This window comes from Lipomyces japonicus (assembly GCF_038497905.1).
Source record: "Lipomyces japonicus strain CBS 7319 unplaced genomic scaffold V1514scaffold_9, whole genome shotgun sequence".
Classification (NCBI taxonomy): Eukaryota; Fungi; Ascomycota; class Lipomycetes; order Lipomycetales; family Lipomycetaceae; genus Lipomyces; species Lipomyces japonicus.
This window is the reverse complement of record NW_027117821.1, coordinates 84,520-104,557: the sequence shown is the minus strand read 5'-3', so window position 1 is coordinate 104,557 and position 20,038 is coordinate 84,520. Positions and strand designations below refer to the sequence as shown.

The 20,038-nt window shown below is 45.3% G+C and overlaps 11 protein-coding genes across 11 annotated transcripts; 5 read left to right on the top strand and 6 right to left on the bottom strand.

Moving 5' to 3' along the window:
* The first annotated feature begins 125 nt into the window (after positions 1 to 125).
* On the top strand, positions 126 to 1,215 carry V1514DRAFT_327320 (DASH complex, subunit Spc19). The gene is made up of 5 exons (XM_066926952.1): positions 126 to 308; positions 370 to 447; positions 515 to 661; positions 731 to 886; positions 967 to 1,215. The coding sequence occupies exons 1-5, from the start codon at positions 243 to 245 to the stop codon at positions 988 to 990; spliced, it is 471 nt and encodes a 156-aa protein (XP_066784640.1). The 5' UTR covers positions 126 to 242; the 3' UTR covers positions 991 to 1,215.
* Positions 719 to 2,554, bottom strand: V1514DRAFT_327317 (RAVE subunit 2/Rogdi). The gene is made up of 3 exons (XM_066926951.1): positions 2,248 to 2,554; positions 1,987 to 2,172; positions 719 to 1,919 (listed from the first exon to the last, which is right to left on the bottom strand). The coding sequence occupies exons 1-3, from the start codon at positions 2,311 to 2,313 to the stop codon at positions 1,023 to 1,025; spliced, it is 1,149 nt and encodes a 382-aa protein (XP_066784639.1). The 5' UTR covers positions 2,314 to 2,554; the 3' UTR covers positions 719 to 1,022.
* Positions 2,555 to 2,592: 38 nt separating this feature from the next.
* V1514DRAFT_346625 (ubiquinone biosynthesis protein Coq4) lies at positions 2,593 to 3,551 on the top strand (the record flags this gene model as incomplete). The annotated part of the gene is made up of 4 exons (XM_066929275.1): positions 2,593 to 2,665; positions 2,690 to 2,785; positions 2,856 to 3,085; positions 3,165 to 3,551. 4 exons carry the CDS (start codon positions 2,593 to 2,595, stop codon positions 3,549 to 3,551), a joined length of 786 nt encoding a protein of 261 aa, XP_066784638.1.
* On the bottom strand, positions 3,382 to 4,462 carry V1514DRAFT_327314 (PDCD5-related protein). Its single transcript, XM_066926950.1, has 5 exons — positions 4,276 to 4,462; positions 4,131 to 4,161; positions 3,996 to 4,072; positions 3,780 to 3,909; positions 3,382 to 3,726 (listed from the first exon to the last, which is right to left on the bottom strand). Exons 1-5 carry the CDS (start codon positions 4,410 to 4,412, stop codon positions 3,670 to 3,672), a joined length of 432 nt encoding a protein of 143 aa, XP_066784637.1. The 5' UTR covers positions 4,413 to 4,462; the 3' UTR covers positions 3,382 to 3,669.
* Positions 4,463 to 4,982: 520 nt separating this feature from the next.
* Positions 4,983 to 6,345, top strand: V1514DRAFT_235372 (uncharacterized protein). The gene is made up of 2 exons (XM_066924745.1): positions 4,983 to 6,068; positions 6,152 to 6,345. The coding sequence occupies exon 1, from the start codon at positions 5,305 to 5,307 to the stop codon at positions 5,929 to 5,931; it is 627 nt and encodes a 208-aa protein (XP_066784636.1). The 5' UTR covers positions 4,983 to 5,304; the 3' UTR covers positions 5,932 to 6,068; positions 6,152 to 6,345.
* V1514DRAFT_303937 (SBF-like CPA transporter family-domain-containing protein) lies at positions 6,157 to 8,023 on the bottom strand. Its single transcript, XM_066925616.1, has one exon. The coding sequence runs from the start codon at positions 7,654 to 7,656 to the stop codon at positions 6,343 to 6,345; it is 1,314 nt and encodes a 437-aa protein (XP_066784635.1). The 5' UTR covers positions 7,657 to 8,023; the 3' UTR covers positions 6,157 to 6,342.
* A 639-nt stretch (positions 8,024 to 8,662) lies between these two features.
* V1514DRAFT_341496 (uncharacterized protein) lies at positions 8,663 to 9,679 on the bottom strand (the record flags this gene model as incomplete). The annotated part of the gene is made up of 1 exon (XM_066929059.1): positions 8,663 to 9,679. One exon carries the CDS (start codon positions 9,677 to 9,679, stop codon positions 8,663 to 8,665), a length of 1,017 nt encoding a protein of 338 aa, XP_066784634.1.
* A 319-nt stretch (positions 9,680 to 9,998) lies between these two features.
* V1514DRAFT_327306 (Lipoate synthase) lies at positions 9,999 to 11,405 on the bottom strand. Its single transcript, XM_066926949.1, has 2 exons — positions 10,979 to 11,405; positions 9,999 to 10,928 (listed from the first exon to the last, which is right to left on the bottom strand). The coding sequence occupies exons 1-2, from the start codon at positions 11,349 to 11,351 to the stop codon at positions 10,060 to 10,062; spliced, it is 1,242 nt and encodes a 413-aa protein (XP_066784633.1). The 5' UTR covers positions 11,352 to 11,405; the 3' UTR covers positions 9,999 to 10,059.
* A 475-nt stretch (positions 11,406 to 11,880) lies between these two features.
* V1514DRAFT_327302 (fungal-specific transcription factor domain-containing protein) lies at positions 11,881 to 15,089 on the top strand. Its single transcript, XM_066926948.1, has 3 exons — positions 11,881 to 12,111; positions 12,187 to 14,088; positions 14,151 to 15,089. The coding sequence occupies exons 1-3, from the start codon at positions 11,988 to 11,990 to the stop codon at positions 14,999 to 15,001; spliced, it is 2,877 nt and encodes a 958-aa protein (XP_066784632.1). The 5' UTR covers positions 11,881 to 11,987; the 3' UTR covers positions 15,002 to 15,089.
* V1514DRAFT_327301 (aldo/keto reductase) lies at positions 15,015 to 16,336 on the bottom strand. Its single transcript, XM_066926947.1, has 2 exons — positions 15,593 to 16,336; positions 15,015 to 15,534 (listed from the first exon to the last, which is right to left on the bottom strand). Exons 1-2 carry the CDS (start codon positions 16,120 to 16,122, stop codon positions 15,075 to 15,077), a joined length of 990 nt encoding a protein of 329 aa, XP_066784631.1. The 5' UTR covers positions 16,123 to 16,336; the 3' UTR covers positions 15,015 to 15,074.
* A 54-nt stretch (positions 16,337 to 16,390) lies between these two features.
* V1514DRAFT_327299 (uncharacterized protein) lies at positions 16,391 to 20,008 on the top strand (the record flags this gene model as incomplete). The annotated part of the gene is made up of 3 exons (XM_066926946.1): positions 16,391 to 16,803; positions 16,854 to 18,671; positions 18,741 to 20,008. Coding segments are annotated over exons 1-3 (3,251 nt in total), but the record flags the coding sequence as incomplete, so codon positions are not given.
* Positions 20,009 to 20,038: the final 30 nt, after the last annotated feature.

Below are 20,038 nucleotides of genomic sequence, written 5' to 3'. Positions count from 1 at the left end.
ACGACCGATGGGAACGTTGATCTCTCACAGTTCCACAATCTTGGGCAAACCATTTCAACCCTAATCCACACAATCATATCGGACATTCAACTAAAGTTAACAAAAACTTATTATTCACTTTGCAGACAAAGTGCCACCCAATGTCAACGACACGGTCACGTTTCTGTTAACGCGACAAGACCGTAAACAAAAACAAACAAAAGTAACCAAAATAGATTACACAATTCAAAAGCAAAAGTACAATGAATTCAAGTTATAACTACAGTTTGCAAGGATGCGTGTCTTCATTACGGGCTAGCACTGAGTTGGTATGAATTTTTTAACTACCTGTTTTATTTACTTTGAAATTGACCAATGCTCATGTTCTAGCTCGGTTCTTCAATCGCGTCCTTGGACTCCGGCGTGAACGATTTCCCAAGAATGAAATCTGTCTTAAAAGCTGACAGAGTAAGAATTTGATTACGTTATAAATGGTTTTTTTTTTTTAATTAAAATTAATCGCATGAAAAAATAGGTATTTGAAGTCGTACCCGAATCAGAAGTCAACGCTGTCAAGGCCTCACTGGCTGGTGAAGTTGAGCCTCAAATTATTGATTTACTGCGACGAGCTGAAACCGCGATTTCAAGACTTGAACGACGGCATAAAAATTTAGTTTCAAAAGTATGTTACTAACCTTGTGAAAATTTTTTGGCATTGCTAATTGTATATTTTATTTGTTTTTTTTTTCAGGCTGAGTTGCAAGAGGTGCGGTTGCAACGGCAACCTGCCGCGATAACCACGGATGCGAGCGAATTACAGAATTTAGAAACATGGCGAAAGTTACAACAACGACGGCAAAGATTAGAGTATTCCTTGTCACGACTAAACCTCACTGTCGAACAAAAGGTAAAACCTCTTTCCCTTCTCCAAAAAAAAAAAATAAAATAAAATAAACTTGCATGCAATGGCAACTAACAACTCATAAGAAACGACAATTACGAATTATATAGTATAATATATCAGCATAAATTAATGATATGCATTATTTCCAATTCATTGCAATTTCTAGTTTCCTTAATGCCTGGCCTATGTTTAATTCCAACACGTTTAGCTTTGATGTTAACGCCATTAACCCAGGATCAAAACTTTGCACGGTGATTCGTTCCAAACTTTTGACCGGTTGTCCCTTATATTGAAACAAGTTTGACGCGTCTTGCGGTTTCCTTCGATTTAAAAATCCACTAAACCATGATGCTGTGCTTGAAGTGGATATTGCTGAAACGTTACTGTTGACCGAACTTGTCGTGCTCAGGTTCGAACTTACCCTTCGAAGTCTGTTTGAGGAAGACGCGGTCGTATTATCATTACCAATAGCAGCGGTGGGAATGGTTGTAGTGGTGGAAGATGACGGGAACCGAGACGATACTGAACCTCCTTGTCCGACCATCGGAACGACAGATTTGGACGAACCCATCCTGAAAAATGACGGTGCACTACTCCTAAATGATCGTGAAGAAATTGATGATGCACTCGATTGCTGCTGCTGCTGTTGTTGTTGTTGTTGTTGCTGGCCATCAATAAATTGCAACGTGCGCACGTCAGCAATCACGCCAGATTCAGACACGGTCAAATCCAACGCCACATTGTCGGGCCATTCCGGAGTGAAAAACGAAGGTTCAATAGCCACGTAAGGGAACTGAAATGCTGGTGACACGTTTCGAACCGATAAATGAGCATACCGAATGTTCGATAGCAACTTGCGCAGTTGGGTCAGCACGATGGCTGGCTCAATAAATTCCATGCCTGAAGCCACGCGCAAGCATACGGTCAGGAAATTATGACAATCTGCCAATTGAGCCAACTTGTAAGATTTGCCATCTGTTAATGCAACGTTGACCACCTGGCCTTTGTTTAAACTTGACAATTTGATGTGAATGTCCTTTCACGTTCCATGGTTAGAAACACTTTTATTTTTGTTGAAAACTTGCGCCAACGCCATTACTTACTGCCTTGACAATATCTTGGCCGACCCGAAGAACAAACCCTTTCAAGGCTTCTGATCGATTTGAAGATAACACCAAGGTCGAACCAGGTTGGTCTGGACTCAGTAACCGGATGCAATCGTTGATGCCGTCACCTAATGACCTGATCGTGGATGACAAATCGTTCAGCAACCATGCAAGTTCTAAGATCTATAAGAGGCTCGGTAAAAAATTCAAATGTCAGAATATGTGGTCAAGTGTTTTGCAAGTTGGTGGTTACCGTACGGATACTTTGTGCTCCTCATTTAATGACGTTGATGCATCTTGAACAGGGAACACTGCTGTCGTCATTTCCGACACTACACTTCTTGGCCCGTAGATTTATATATATGTGAGTGAAAATAAAAATATAAATATAAATAAAAAATATGCTCGTGATTTAGTTGTAATATGAAAGAATTATCTTATATCGTGCTGATAACTAACAATATTTATTAATCACTTAATAAAGTGCAAAATGGGGGCCGAGCTTAATTTAACACTTTACATAGTCATCGCGATAGATCAATCAGGCCATTGATTTGTTTCCCGCTCTACTTCGCTACGCAAATTAAAAAAAAAAAAAAAAAAATGGGGCTGCAATTTGGCTTGCAAAGAACAACTGTGGCAGCCAAAACATTGATACGGCATTATGCTTCATCAAGTTCATCATCAACGAAAGTGCAAGGAAACTATTCCGGTCATGTTCCCACGAGCTTGTTTCAGAAGCTATTTCTCGCTGCCGGATCAGGCATTTACTCATTTTTTGATCCCACTCGGGCAGGTATATACTTTTCAGGATATGATTTTTTTTTTTTTTTTTTTTTGAGCACTGCATAAATAACAAGATTCAGATTTAATTGCCGTATTGGGTGAAACCACGGCGGCGCCGTTGCTAATGAATCGTCTTCGTGATATAATGTTATCTGATCCAACCGGCAGAAAAATCTTACGAGAAAAGCCTCGGATTACTTCAAAATCAATCAACATTAACAAATTAAAAAATTTCCCCGAAAATACGCTGGGTCGGGTTTATGCTGATTGGTTGGAACGGGAAGGCGTGTCACCCGATACCAGAGATGCGGTAAGCTAACCCGTCTTGTTTTTGTTTTATTTTGGTTAATGGTTATGGCTTAAATTTTTTTTTTGCTGAATGGTTGCAGGTGCGGTATATTGACGACGCCGAATGCGCATACGTCATGCAACGATACCGAGAATGTCATGATTTTTACCATGCCATCACGGGCCTGCCGATTATTATTGAAGGTGAAATCTCCTTAAAAATGTTTGAATTTGCAAACACGTTGATTCCAATGACCGGGATTGGTGCGATATTGGCACCATGGAGGTTAAAGCCAAGACAACGTGAACGGTTATGGACGATATATTTCCCCTGGGCCATTCGCAACGGTGCCAGTGCAAAGCCGTTACTTAACGTGTATTGGGAACAAATCTTGCATCGAAACGTGGATGAACTGAGGAACGAATTGGGCATCGAAAAGCCACCGGATTTGAGAACGTTAAGAAAGCAACGCATTAGTCGGCTTTAAACAACGAGACTATAATGTGAAAATAATGCAAATATTATTGTTAATATGGGGATAGTTTTTTTCTGGATAATATATATACATATTAAAACATGATAAGTCCTTTTTTTTTTATTTTTTTTTACAAGTCAAGATCATCATCATCTGAATCGTACGCGTTATATCGTCTAGTTTGATACTGTTTCCAATCATTAGCAAGGCCCGCACTAGCAGGAAAAAGTTTATACGTACGACAATTTTGGTCTCGTTCTGCTTGGTCTCTTGCTTTGAAATTTGATCCAGCAAGCTTATTAATTCGTCTTCATCCACGCGATTTTGAATCTGGCCTGTCCTGGCCATTTGAATCAACAAATCTTCGACCCTGCCCGACGTCCGGCGATGATTAGCTTCGTCAAAAAATCATGTTTTTAACTGCGTGCACCACCGTGCCATGAAGCAATTACTAACCCTTTAGCTTTTTGTTGCTTAACAATTCTAATTCTTGAAAGTCGTTCCCTGGCGGTTGGTGTTAAGATCTGAGCAATCTGGTTTACAAAATATTAGCTCCCTTCAGATATATATATATATTTTCAATTTGATTACCATGGCTGCTCTGGCATCGTCTTCACTTGCTCTACCAAATCACGATTAGCCTTCTTGCCATGTCAAAATCCATGAATTATTAATTAAAAAAAAAAATTTTTTCTTCAATAATTTGTGCTGCGTGGAGTAGGGGTAAACAACGTACTGTCTTGATGCGTCTGCAGCTTGAGCACCGTTGCCAGACGGCGATGCCGACGAGCTCGCACCACCGGCTTGTTGCTGTCGTTTCTGAAGTTCAGCTAATCTTGCTTGCCTGATTGCTTGTAATTCACTATCGTCCATTATTTAGTATTGGTATATGTATATCTTTCTATTTAAGAAAAAAAACAAATCGTCTTGTGACGGCACGTACATTTTAAATACAATCATTGTGCGAATAGCATCGCTTACATAATCTTAAAAGGGTTACCCGGGCTGCAGGCCAATTTGAAAGGAAAAAGTGTGGCGCCGGGTTTGTGTGGTGGCCACAAGACCTGGGCAAAAAAGTATATATATAAATAAATATATATGCACACGAACTGGTGGCCATTTTCGTATAAAGCAATTATTGATTTCGTTTCTTTTGATTTTATTTTATTTTATTTTATTTTTTTTTGACCGTTCTTGACTGGTTTCAATTTTTAAAGAGATTGCTATAAGTGACGATTGTGCGTTTGGGTTGATGATTGGCTTTGCTCATCACATGCCGGTTTAAACGAAAAATTTGCGCGACAATTATAACCACCTGGACTGGCTTGGTTTCGACAAGCAAGGACGATTCAAGGAATCAGTTTCTTTTAGGTTGCGTTCAGAGCGAAAGGGTAATACCTCAGCATATATATTATATATTATATATACACTTAAACCAAAAAAAAAAAAAAAAAAAAAAAAATAATAATAGACCGTCAAAATTACAGTCACGATTATTCATCGTACGGTTCCGGATCGGTCCGGCAGTGTCTACAAGACGCTGATCTCGAGGCTGACGCCGACGACGTCGCCCGCAACGGCAACGGCAACGGCAACGGCAACTGCAACGTCGTCATCCAAGACCTCGACAACGACAAGCGCGGCTGACATTAGTGATGACGGCAAGCTGCGGAGTGTTCATCATGCGCACGTGTCGACAACGACCAGGTCAAGGACGACGTCGGCCTCGTTGACGGTTGCCAAGACAGCACAGGAAGAGGTCGACATGTTGTCGTCCGAAGTTGCCGCGTTGTCAACCAAATTAATCTTATCAGTCGAGCGGCAGGCTGATTTGGAAGACGGCCTAGCCGCCACGCGGCATGAATTGGAATTGGCTCATGAACAAATTTTGAGCTTGCAAGCTTCGGAACGTAAATATCAAGACCTGGTAGCGCAGGGCATGCTGGTGGAAAAGCAAACGGTCGAGGTTGAGACCGAAGCGTTAATGAACAAGCTTATGGAAGAATCCAAGGCCCGGATTAAAGCCGAAACCGATCGACGAAATATTGAACAAGAAGTTGAAGACCTGACCCGGTCATTGTTTGAAGAAGCAAACAAGATGGTGGCCACGGAACGCAAGGATAACGCGCAACTGGAACATCGCAACAAGCAATTGGAAACAATCATTACCGAAAAAGATAACCTGTTGATATCATTGCAAGAACAATTGACCGCATTAAAGCAAGTGTTGCACGAAGTCACGGATGGGCAAGATAACTCGTCATCGGCATCGTCTTCCGAAGACACGACAACAACAACAATTACTACGGCCACGACTATGCTGTCGTCGTCACCGTCACCGGCAGCTGTCAAGCAAGATGATGATCCCGGGTCACCACAATCACAGGCATGAAAAATTGTATCCATGCATAAATAGGGAGAGGGGTTTAACGGGGTTTTTTATTATTATTTCCATTTTTTTGTTTTAATCAACTGGCGTTTTTTTTTAACAACTAAGAAAGCTTGCGACAAATTGCATGTAGAATAAATGTATGTAGTTGTTTGTATGTAATGTCTATGTACCACATGAATAACCATCAACATGACTTTTTTTTAAAAAAAAAAATAAGAAGTTCAATTATCTTTACACATTATCATCAAATATGCCATATTAATTAATTACATTGAAAAACTAAAGTCTACCAAAAAAAAAAAAGAAAAAAAAAGAGAACAAAGCAATCTAAAAGGTTTGGGTTTTTTCTGAAAAAACCACATGAAAAGGAAAAAAAAAAGAAAAAAAAATATAAAAAAGAAAAAAATGCTTCTATAATTTAGCCTGGGTTTGGTCAAGATTTCCAATCACGCCAGGTTCAACCGGTGTGGTGGAAGAATGACCGGATGACGAATAAGACAATGCTTGAGATTTTTCATCAGCATTGTATTCAGCAGCAGCAGCAGCAGCAGCAGCCACGACCGGCGCGGCTGCGATCTCTTCCGGCTTGGCTTCCAAATCAGACTTGTTTGCTTCAATCTCTGCAGTGATCCATCGTCTGAACAACGGTACTAATAATTGAGCGACCAAGATTTGTTCACCTTGGTATAACACTAAGGGAATGGAAACCAAGCCGACCTTGGATTGATCAGAATGGTACTGGGCATTAATAAGCGGCACGCCAAGGGCCACGGTTTTGGCAGCGCCGCATAACATGATGGACACCGTGTCTGGTCTTGAAAACTTGAACTTGTCCGGCAACGCGGGGAAGCGGGCGAGCAAGAAGCAAATGACGGTGAAAAAAAGGTAAAATGAAACGTTAAGAAAGCAAACCATGATGATTGACGCATGCGAAACAGATTTGAACGCGCCAGACGCGAACGAGTTTGAAAAAGATGACCAGATCAGGAGTAACAGACAAAACGAGCCAACCTTGGCCAGCTTAAATTTCGTCAACACGTACTTGACCTGAGAGGGGAACAAGAATTGCACGACCTGGCCAACAAACAAGGGAACAAACAGTGCCAACCCTAATTGCTTCATGACGTGAGCGTACAGGCCAGACAATGAGATGTCGTTTGTCGGGTTGCCATAGTGGAAACCGGTGTGCTTGCCGAGGTACATCTGCACCAGGGCCGGGGTCACGAACGCACCCAAGATGTTGCCGACCGAAACTTCGACCAGGGACAGGGATTCGTTGCCCTTTGACTCCCGGGTCATGACCACGTTGGACGACACCGTGGTGGGCGTGCAGCCGGTGATGATGATGCCGACCAGGATCCAGTCGTTGATGTTAGAATTGTGCGCCGCACGGACGGCGGCCGCGATGCCGAACGCGATGGAAGGCGTAATTAAGAACGAAATTACTTGAGTGACAACGTGAGCTTGCCAGTGAGCAGCTTGAGTGATTAGTTTTTGTCGGGGGATGTTCAATCCCGAGATTAAAAAGATGATGGCCACGGCACCGTATTCGATCGAGATGTCAGCCCGAATGTGGCCATGATTTTTGGCCACGTTGGGGAACTTGTAAGCCAATGCGATGAACACGCCCATGCCGATGATGAACCATTCTGAAATTAAAAAATTGACGGAGTTGAGTATCCAGCGGACCGACTTTGGTCTCTGCTTCTTGTCATTATCACCCATGCGTTTTGGAAAATTTTCACTTGAATTGCAAAAAAATGCAAACGTGAATGCAAAACGTGGACGGTGCCTTGGAAGATATGAAAAAAGAAAAAAAAAATTATGGGATTGGCAAAAAAAAAAAAAAAATTAGGGGTGGTTTAAAAAAGAGGCACAATTTTTTTTTGTCCCTCTTTCCCTTTGTGCTCGGTCGGTCGGCCCGAGTGGCCAATAATGTATGTGACTATTAAAATTTGGAGGCAAATCGAAACTCAGGGGTGGGTTAAAAAGACAGAAGGCATATTGTAAAGAAGCACGCGATAAGAGCAGATAAGCATAAGTGTATATTGTATTATGTTTAGTGTGTGGATGTAGTTGAAGAATGTAATAGTAGTTGTAGTAATAAATTATACGTGTTCGTCAAGTCCTGGTGGATTAAATAAATATTATTTGCTTGAACAGTCAGAATTACATTACAAAATTACACTGCATACTGCTAGTGCAAGTATATAATAGTGAATGGCGAACAAGGGAGAAAAAATTTGACAAAATGCTTGTTTATCCGTTATCAACACAATGGTTTGTGTGTACTTGCGTGCTTTGGCCGGGTAAACGTCCGACCCGTTCCCGGCGGCCGGGCGGGCAAACAAACAATCAAACCGGAACCGAGCTTATTATTGGATGGACCCTTGAACCCAGACAAGAGGCAGATAGCCGACAAAGGTACGAATGAATTGCACTGCCCCGCAGAATGCGATCCTGCGCCATGATTTACTCGTGTTCGATAGTAAACGTGTATTGATTAATTGCTAACCAAAAAAAAAAAAAATAAAGAATTCCTCCTTTCCTCAACTACATATGAATCTGAACTAAACGTACCTATAGGAAAAAACAAAAAACAGAAACAAAAACAAGATAAAAGAATAAAAATTACAAAACACCAATACCAAATCAGCAAACCAAAAACAAAAAAATAATGAAAGAAGCCACAAATAAGAAAAAAGAAATACAGCAATTCGCCAGTACTCAACTAATCTGAGTAATCCTTGAGAAAATCATGAGCAAAAAAATTATGGCGCTGCAAGATGCTGGCGGTGGAATGACTGTGGGGAAAGTAGTAAAAAGGAGATGGGTTATTGCTGATGGTACAAGTACTGGTGACATTCACGATCCCGGCTATCAAATGCAACAGCTCGTTAACAGCATTGGCGTCCATCACGCCCGACAGCTCGTATCTGCTTGCCCATTGGCGAACCACGGCAGCGTGCTCGGACTGCAAGAGGGGTTCATCGAAATATGTACCGACGTGACCCTTGTCGTCGTTGTAAATGCCGAGCATGGTGCCGTTGCCGGTGCTGATGCTGGCTTTTCTCACCATCGCGCTATGACCGCCGCACGCGGCAGGATCCGCAGCGGGGTTGGTGCTCGCATCGAACGCGAACGCGAACGCCTCGGCCGAGGACGGCGCTGGCGAGACAGACAGTGCCGATGGCACTGGCGATCCTACCAGATCTGGCGGCGGTGACAGCAATGGCGATGCGGGGTACCGCGACACGGTGTAGCTCCACCCGACATTGGCAGCACCAGACTGTTCTTGACGATGCCAATCATGCCCGCTGCATGAGTATTTGTCCGAGACTGGCGGATGATGATGATGATGATGAGGAGGAGGTGATGCTAATAAAGGCGGAGATGGCGGTGAATCTAGTATTGATAATGATAAAGACGACGACGACGACGATGATGATGATGATGATGATGACGATGACGAAAATGGCGGAGTTGATGATGATCGTAATGATGATGATGGTGACGTTGGCTTGCCATTACATTTCCTTGCTACTTGTTGTTGCTGACCAAGTCTCCTCCGTGATCGCTTGAAGCTCTGATCTTGCACGTCGGCCGTCGCGATCGTGTTCTTGCGTCGGCGCACTTCTTGCTGCCTGATCCGTTCCTTGTGCCTGTACTGTTCAACCTTGCGCAACTCGTCCGCAGTCAACACGTCTCCTTTCTTTTGCTTGGCAATCAATTTGCGAGGGTCTGCCATGATGCAATCAAAATCTGGAAAGAATAAATCAACTGGGGCGTGCCAGGACAATATGTATGTATAAATGTATGTATAAATGTATGTATAAATGTATGTATAAATGTATGTATGTATGTATGTATGTATGTATGTATGTATGTATGTATGTATGTATGTATGTATGTATGTATGTATATATGGCTATATAACTAGAACCCCCCCACCTCTTTTCCTCATTTCATGCGCAGCAATAATGATTTACCACTTACCACACCACGGTTTGAGTACCGGATACATGCCAAGTGCCAATGCGCGGCACAAATTGGTACAAAGTTATACTACATACAGTCTTGACATCTCATTTTTTTAATTAAAGTTTATTATATTAAAAGTTTAAACAATTACGCCCCTTGTTCTTGCCCACGTTGTGGTTGTGATGGCGCATGGCCTGACCCTGAGCTTGTGCTTGAGCTGCTACTGTTGCGCTTGCGCAGCACGTTTTCGATAAACGCCTCGCCGGCCTTGTACGAAGACCGCACGAGTGGACCCGATGCCACGTACAAAAACCCAAGTTCGAGTGCTCGCAACCGCCATTGCTCAAATTTGGCTGGCGTGACGTACTCGGTCACTTTCATGTGCCGCTTCGTCGGCCGCATGTACTGGCCGAACGTGACCACATCAACTTGCGCCTGCCTCAAGCTGGCTAATGCATGTTCAACTTGTTCGTCGGTCTCACCCAGGCCGAGCATGATGCTCGATTTGGTTATCAACCCCGGCTTAGCTGCCTTGGCGGCTTGCAACACGCGCAGGCTCTGCGCAAATGACGCCCGCCGATCTCGAACTTGCGAGGTCAGTGCTTCTACGGTTTCAATGTTGTGTGCGTACACGTCGAGTCCTGACCGGGCCATGACCGCCACCATGTCCAGGTCACCTTGGAAGTCACCAGTTAATGCCTCGACCAATATGTGAGGTGCTTTCTGCTTTATGCGAACCACGGTTTCCGCAAAATGGTGCGCGCCACCGTCGCTAAGATCATCGCGGTCCACCGTGGTCAAAACAACGTAACCCAAACCCCATTTTGCGATCGCGGCCGCCGTGTTCTCCGGCTCGTGAGGATCGAGCGGGCCAGGCGTGCGCGAAGTTTTTACGCTGCAGAATCGGCATCCGCGCGTGCAAGTATCACCCATTAGCATCACAGTCGCGGTCGCCTTGCTCTTGTCATTGCCGCCCCAGCATTCGCCAATGTTTGGACACCGTGCCTCCTCACATACTACACAAATTAAATTCAACCGAAATTTTAATCTTTTTGATTTTACTCACCAGTGTGTAACTTCAATCCCCGCAAGTCGTCCTTAATCTTGGCAAAATTCGTGCCAACCGGGATATCGGTCTTCAACCACGACGGCAGCCTGACGATCTCTTTCTTTGGCTTCTTGGTGCCATTACTAGCCAATTCTTGTTCCTGCTGTTTTATCTCAACCACGTCGTCCTTGCTTATATGTTGTTCCAAAAAATCTCCAAACGACGGGCCGGCGTTGAGCTTGTCCGTGAACCGGCTGGCTTGTCGCTTGATCGGGTCCGCCGTGGCAGGGCCCTTCGCGTCAACCGCCACCGCATGCGCCGGTTTGGACGACGTCGCCAGCGATCGGGTCCAAACTCTTCGGCAAGCACTTGATGAAATCCGCAATGACATTTTTGCCCTTAGCTGCTATAGCTTCTATATGTAGATACTTTGGCCGGATTTTTGCGGATGTTGCAAATATACTTCCGTGCGGTTACAAATTTCCCAAAGAACTCACAACGCGCAAAAACCGTATAAGTTATGGCATAAGTACATAAACCATATACAAGTTTGCGTTTTGTAAGCACAAGTCCCATGGCATTCTTCCGCAAGTTCTGACAAATGCCGGCCACAGTTATGTTTACTACCAATGCGCACTACCTATAACTAAGTATTAAAAGTAACTATATACCGTGCAAGGTTAAAAATTTATTTATTTATTTTTTCTTTTTCTTTTCACTACTTGTTTTGATTCCAGAAGGTCGCCACGGCTTGCGTTCGCCGCTGGGAAGTAAATAAATTTCATTTGTATGTAATACTTTGACAGCAGGACAATTTGTTCTCTACATAACGCAATCATCTGAGCATGCTTACCCGGCCCCTTTACTCACGGTGTGGCTTTACTAAACATGGGTTTCTACCCCGCACTTTTCCTGGGACCAACGTGCGTATATAAATACAAAAAAAAAAAAAAAGCATTTCAGAATGGATTAAAAAGATTGTAAAAGGTAAATTAATTTTTATGATCGATAAAAGATTTCCAGTAAGATGGAAGCAGAAGAAACCCCGGCGGCGATTAATGGATCGAGCCAGGCCCGGTATCGATGCGAGTATGAAGCTTGTGGCAGGTCATATAACAGACAGGAACATTTAAATCGTCATCGACTAAATCGTGAGCCATAACCATGCATGTGTTTTTTTGTTTTGTTTTGTTTTGGGTGATTGGTTTCGTCTAACGTGTGGATAGATGACAAGGATGCACGCAAGTTTATCTGCCCCAGATGCGGCAAGGAGTTTGTCAGGGCAGACCTAATGCGACGGCATTTGCCTGTTCATAGCATGGAGGCATCTTTTGTCTCATTACCGGATTTGCCAGTGAATTCTAAACTCTCTGTTAGTACTCCCAGTCCCACTACGACAAGCAAGGGCAAGCGAAAACATTCCTTTGACTTGAGTGACTCTGATTCTACTCCCTTGGCGGCGACTATGACCACCACCGTTACTACTACTATTACTAGTGCTACTAGCGAGATGACGCCGGCCGTGGTCAGATTTGCTGCCGTGAATAGTAGTGATGACGCCGGTTCCAAGCTCAGTGTGGACGCGGTAACAACCCCCACACCTGAACGTGCTCCGCACAGCAAAACTGTGGAATTAAACTCAACACCAATCCCGCCTGACATGTTTTTATTAAGCACAAAAAACGCATTAAGAGGAAGAGACATTTCTGGAAAGCTTAAGGCTACCGCATTTCGACGACGCGCGCAGTCTTTTTCGCACGCGTCAGAAGTCAATCAATTTTTGGAACCAATTTCTTTGAATACTGCAAGTCATGGCAAGTCCGATTTTGACATATTATCAAGTTCTGGAAATAGTGTGAACTCAACAAAGCAAGAGCCATTAGAGGTTGAAATTAAGCCAATTTCTAACTCGGCCACGGCTTATCATGAACAACTTGAAATTACCACCACCACGAGCAATAACAGCAACAGCAACAGTAATAGTAATACCAGCGCGCACGATTTATTGGATTTTTTCACGCCTTCAGATTTAATGATTCCGATTTTTGGTGAGCGCGATAACAGTCTTGACTTTGCCTCGTTCCCATTCGATGATCGGTTTACAAACTGGCTGCTAGATGAGCATACCACGGAGGAAAGCACTGCCAGCACGACAGGCTCGGTTCAAATTTCAGATTCTTACAACGAACTGGGACTCGAATTCGGATTCGGATTTGCGTCCGTGCCCAGCCCGCCACAATCTGGGGAGACAATCACACCGGAAACTTTAAACAAGATTATTAACCTGATCCGAGGCAGCTTACCAGACGTTGTGTTTAATAGCATGATGAATTGCCAAACAATTTCGTCATGGTTACATTTGTATTGGAAATATTTCCATCCGCAATATCCGATGTTGCACAAGCCAACTTCAGATCCGAACCAGCTGAATCCGCATTTGGTCATAGCAATGTTCACTATCGGAGCAAAGTATGATAACGACATGGGCGCGTTGCAATTAGCCATAAAATTGCATCTTTGCCTAAGGAACTTGATCTATGCCAGTCCTGATTTTGTGCCACCGGCCAAGCATTGGGTCTTTGAAACATTACTTTTGGCAGAAATGTTTGAAAAAATTTTGGCCGATCGGCACTTGCATGAGATGTCGCATGTTTTTCACGGCACGTTGATAACGCTCATGAGACGAGGCTCCTCATTAATTAACCCAGAGGTTGCAGACGAGAACGGCGGTAGCGGTAATGAGAGTTCAACGAATTCAACAAGTTCCTTGGACCGGCAATGGAGACAGTGGATCCGAACTGAAAGCACGATCCGGACTGCTTTTTTTGCGTTTATGATGGATATTCAGCATGCTGAAATGTTTGGCCACACGCCGGCTCTTTTTGCCAGCGAGTTGTATTTAGATTTGCCGTGTGATGATAACGTGTGGAACGCGACCGATGCGGAGTCGTGGTCTGATCTGATGAAGCGAACGCGGCGACGGAAAAATAGTTTTTTTGCTAGTTTGAAATTGGTAATGTCAAAAGGTTGGAATCGATTAAGATTGAACCCGTTTGGCCGATACATTGTGCTGCATGGCCTGTTGTCAATATCTTGGACGATGAGGCAACGAGGATTAATGTCGTTTGGTAAGAAAGATTGAGAACGAATACAAGGAAATTTTTTTTTTTTACTAACTATGAGAGAAAAGGTATTAATGCAAAGGAAAAAATCAACATAGAATATGAGGAAACGCCGGTGCAGACCCCTGCGCCGATAGATTACCGGGCTGATAATTTGATCAAGGACGCTTCGACCGCAGCTACATCGACAACGACAGCAACAGAGTGGACGTCATTAATATGCAAGGCTTTTGATACATGGAAGTTGTCGTTTGACCTTTCCGAGTCTGAAAACCCATCAGCAAATGGGATTCCATTTATTCTTGCCTCTTCATCGCTGCACCGGCTGGGCATTATTCGATTGCACACGGACGTGTTACAACTGCATGTGTTTGCTGGAAATTCAAATGTGCTGGGCCGGCCTGTGCGAGCACAGGACTGGATGCGAACGCGGGAAGCCATGAGGGCGTGGTCGCGGACGCCCGGTGCTGCCGTGTCGGTGTGGCATGCATGCCGGTTGGTTGCCAGCGTTATTTTAGGACAGGCATCATCGTATTCGGTAAACGCGGACGTGGTGTTGCATCGGCCGTGGTGCGTGTACATTGGCTGCCTAGTGTTATGGGCCTATGGCTACGCGTGGGATGATTGCTCGCGCCGGTTTGCCGATCGTCAGGTGGCGATGAAAAGAGAAGCAGGTAATAAGCGGCACGACAAGCCGCTGACGGAATGGAACGCGCGCGAGGACATGGAGCGATACTTGGAAAGCTTGCTGGCAGTGTTTGATGCCGAGAGTATTCCGGGATTGGAGACCAAGAATTGCACGATCGGATTGATGACGTACGCGAGCGAGTTATTTAGCGAATCACGGTGGACATTGTTGGGCGAAGAGGCAGCGTATCATTGCCGGCGGCTGGCATGCGCGGTTCTAACCCGGAGTTGAAAAAAAAAAAAAAAAAGATTTAAATTATTCATGTATTGATGATATATAGATTAGTAGATTAAAAAACAAAAAATTATTTTGATCGGTTTTGAACTCGTTCTACTGCCTGCTGTTTGGCAATCTTGGTAACCTCATCCTGGCCGACTTCACCAAAGATGTCGGCGCCCCAACGAACAGGGAAGTTCAACCTGAGATTTTTTTCCAACTTGTTGATACGTTCGATCGCGTCATCAGGCAAAATAAAGTCTTGCAAGTTGGACGCGATGCGGTCAGGCGTGACACTTTTCGGTAACACGGCGGTGCCGCGTTGCACGGCCCAGGAGATGAGCACCTGCGCTGGCTGCTTGCCCAATTCCGTAGCTATCTGCGTGATGACGGGGTCATCCACAACGCGCGGGATGTTGTAAATATTGTTGCCCAATGGTGAGTACGCAGTAAGCACAATGTTGTGCGCTTTAGCGAATTCGAGCAGGCCAGGTTGCTGCAAGTACGGGTGAGCCTCGACCTGGTTGACCGCGGGCGGGATTTTGGCACTACCAAGTTTTGAATTAGCAAAAAAATAAAACAAAAAAAAAAAAAAAAAAAAATTACATGGACAAGAGTTGTTGCAATTTTTCAACCGAAAAATTGGACACGCCGATGCTCCTGACCTTGCCATCAGCCACGAGTTGTTCCAACGCGCGCCATGTATCAGCAATCGGCACGTTATCGATCAAGAATTCGTCCGTGACCGGGTCGGTAGGGAACAAATTGGCAGCCACGTCTTGGCCGACCGGCACGAACGCGACCGGCCAATGAATCAGGTACAGGTCGAGGTATTCCAATTGCAAGTCCGCCAATGACCTGTCGACTGCTTTGATCACGTCTGCGGGCCGGTGACTCGTGTTCCATAACTTTGACGTGACAAAAATTTCGGATCGAGGCACGGCAGAAGATTTGATGCCTCGGCCAACCTCTTGCTCGTTGCCGTACACCAGGGCAGCGTCAATGTGCCTGTATCCTGCTTTGAGCGCAACGTCGACCGCCCGCTCGACCTCGTTCGGTTGCGACTGCCACGTGCCGAGCCCAACCGCGGGCAACTTGTAACCTGAGTTCAACGTCAATTGCCTGCCCAACGCCATTATAGATGAATGTCAATGATCAAACAACGAAGCGTGCATGATGCTTGTTTTAAGTATTTCGAATGTCCTCAGTGCCCATCCCGCAAAAGGGAAACCCCCCGCGCCCGGATGGATATCCGAGCCGGCCGGATATTGCAAGCCCCGCAGTTTTAAGCTTGTGCAACCTGACCGGTCTCGGCTGAGCCGCACCGCACCGCGGGGGAGGGGCAACAGAAAGGGCGGCAGGGTAAGGGCGCCGGGTCAGTGGTTGTTCAACACTTTGCATGGAAAACCAAACATGCAAACACAAGATGGAAAACGGACAGGTATATATATGTGCCATGGTGCCCTGTGCTTGTGCTGGCAGCAACTTTCTTTGCTTTTGCTATCATCATTACCACCACGTTCACGCTCGCCATCATGGTCGCTGCCCAGTCTGCATTCGTTGCCAGCCCGTCGCCAACCATCACGACAAAGGCAAAGGCCGGCGTCCAGGTTGCTCACGATGAAGACGTGCAACCACAATTGTTCACGGTTGATGACTTGATTCGTGCTCGGGCTCGGCAATTTCAAAACACGCCTGTGCTGGCATACCCCAACGCCAATTCGCTCACTGATTATTCGCATTTCACGGCCGGTGATCTCGATCGCTTCGCTGACGAGGCTGCTCGCAAGTACTTGCAAGCCGGGATTACCAACCTCGTACGCTATTTTTTTAATATTTTGTTTATACATATTCTAACGTTCACAAGGCTCCACCGGCTGCTGCGGGATCATCTTCGTCTGTCGTGGTTGCCGTCCTGGCACCGTCTGACTTGGACTACATTGCTACTTTACTCGGCCTGATCAGGCTCGGGTACACGGTCTTGCTGTTGTCCAACCGGTTGTCCGCTCATGCCGTGCGCGAACTCATCAACGCCACGGCCGCGCAGGTGCTGATTTCGACTCTGCAATTTGCTAGCTTGGTTGACCAGGTCAAGCAGGCCGGCACGTCAACGTCGGACCTGCAAACGTTGCCTGTCTTGGCTCGTCATGATTACGATGTTGCCGTGCCGTCCGGTCCTGCGGTGACGAACCGGCGCAAGACCACGGCTGCGGATGCGCGCAGGAACGTGTTTATTATTCATTCGTCTGGTTCGACCGGCTTGCCCAAGCCCATTTTTCAGGCCAACCAGTCCGTGCTGAGCAACTACGCGTCGTCGTTTAACATGCGCGCTTTTATTACCTTGCCCTTATATCATAACCATGGCATTTCATCCTTCTTCAGGTCCATTTACGCCGGCAAGGAGATTTTTTTTTATAACGCCAAGTTACCCTTGACCGGGTCGAACTTGACCCAGGTTATGAAGTTCGTTGGGCCGGAAATTTTTTATGGTGTTCCGTATGCGTTAAAACTACTCGGAGAATCGGAAGATGGTATTAAATGTTTGCAAAATTGCAAGATTGTTTTGTTCGGTGGCTCTTCTTGTCCTGATGATTTAGGTGACCGGTTGGTAGTTGATCATGGTGTTAACTTGGTCGGTCACTACGGATCGACCGAAACTGGCCAGCTCATGACCTCGTTCAGACCAGCTGGTGATACCGCGTGGAATTATCTTCGCGTGTCTGAACAATTGAAGCCGTATCTGCGCATGGACAAGGTCACGACTGGTGGATCGTCCGATGCGGAACCGGTTTACGAATGCGTCGTGTTGGATGGTTGGAAGTCCAAGGTCACCAGCAATTCTGACGATCCGCCAAACTCGTTTCGCACAAAGGACTTGTTTGCTCCGCATGCCACGATTGCGGATGCGTGGAAGTATCTTGGCCGGATCGATGACCGGGTTACGTTGGTAAATGGTGAAAAAGTATTGCCGATTCCGATCGAGCATCGCATCAGGGAAGAACCTGCGGTTAAGGAAGTTATCGTGGTTGGCGTTGGCAGGCAAGCTCCAGGCTTGATCGTGATTCCATCCCAGGATTCAGCAGCAACGACAACACAAGAATTGATTGCCACTATTTGGCCGGCCGTGACGGATGCAAATTCTCGATCGGAAGCTTTTTCGCAAATTTCAAGAGATATGATTATCGTGTTACCGGCAGATGTTGACTACCCACGTACGGACAAGGGAACGGTCATTCGAGCTGCGTTTTACAAGAAATTTGAAGCCGAGATTGCCAGTTTGTATGATCAACAGGACCAGGTAGTGGAAGGCAGCTTGAAACTTGCCAAACCCGAGTTGGCAAAGTTTTTAATTCAAATTTTTCAAGATGAGATTGGAATCGAATTAAACTCGAATTCGGATGATTTTTTCACTGCCGGAGTGGATTCATTGCAGGCCATTCGCATTTGGACCGTTCTTAAAAGGTCATTAGATTTGGGTGGCAGGGGTAAGGACTTGTCGCAAAACATTGTGTTTGAATATCCAAACGTGCAAAGCCTGGCCAATTATTTGCATGAATTTGCTGCCGGCACGGATGTTACCGACACGGCATCGTCTGAGGTCGAAGCCATGCATGAACTGTTTAGCAAGTACGCCACGTTTGAACCGCACGTGCCGGGATTGAACCAGCCAGATGGCGAGTATGTGGTAAGTTGAAAAAAAATCAAAAAAAAAAAAGTGGGTTCGGTTTAAACTAATGATGGGATTGATTTTTAGCTCCTTACTGGCACTACCGGCTCACTTGGTGCGCATATTTTACATCAATTATTGCAATTGCCGCAGGTTAAGAAAGTGTACGCGTTGGTTCGCGCGTCCGGCCAAGATGAAGCGATTGCCCGAGTGCGAGCATCACTTGCGTCACGTTACCTGTCATTCAACGAAAAAGATGTCAGCAAAGTGGTTGCCTTGCCGTCTGACTTGTCCCGACCGGACCTGGGACTGCCTGAAGACGTGATCAGGCAGGTCGGGCACGATGGCAGGTTAACCGCAGTGATTCATTCCGCCTGGGCCGTGAATTTTAACTTGGGCGTGCGCAGTTTTGAACAACAGCACATCAACGGCACGCATAACCTGATTCAATTATGCCTCAACGTGAATTCTTCGTTGCCGGCCCGGTTTTTTTTCTGTTCATCGATCTCGGCTGCTGCTGGCACGCCGTTGCCAGCCGTGATTGCCGAACGTGCGGTGGCAAAATTTGAGCATGCACAAAACATGGGCTACGCCAGGGCCAAGTTAGTAACCGAACATATCGTGGCCAGTGCGGTTCAGGCCAACCAGGGCTTGCGTCGAGGAAGGGCTCGCGTGTTGCGGATCGGTCAGATCGTGGGTGATTCCGTTAACGGCGTGTGGAATGGTTCGGAAGCCATCCCGCTCATGATCCGGTCCGCGCTCACGATTCATGCGTTGCCGGCGCTGGATGAAACGCCGTCGTGGTTGCCGGTTGATCACGTGGCCACTGCGGTTTTGGAATTGTCCGGATTCATTAATAACGACGAAAACGAGGACGAGGACGAGGACGAGGACGAGGACGAGAAAGATGACGTGGTGTATCATGTTACTAATCCGAAAACGTTTCGATGGACGGAAGATTTATTACCGGCATTAAAATTGGCAGGATTAAAATTCGACATTGTTGACAAACGGGAATGGATCAGGTTGTTACGATCGAGTGATCAAGATCCGATTAAGAATCCGACCGTCAAGTTGACAAATTTTTTTGTAAACAAGTATGATAACGATGATCTTGGTCGCAGCGGGTTAGTGTTTGAAACTTTTGTTACTGCGGGTAAGAGCACGACGATTAGGCATGCAAATGATGCCGTGACGGAAGGTTTGGTGAGCAAATTTGTTAATTATTGGGTTAATAATTAAACGGGGAATTTTTGTCGTTGTTGTTTTTGTTGTTTTATTACATATATATATATACATAAATATAAAGTTGTGATTGGTGTTTTTTTTTAAATAAATTTCTTTTTATACAAAACTATTTAAATTATTATTCGTGTTTATAAATA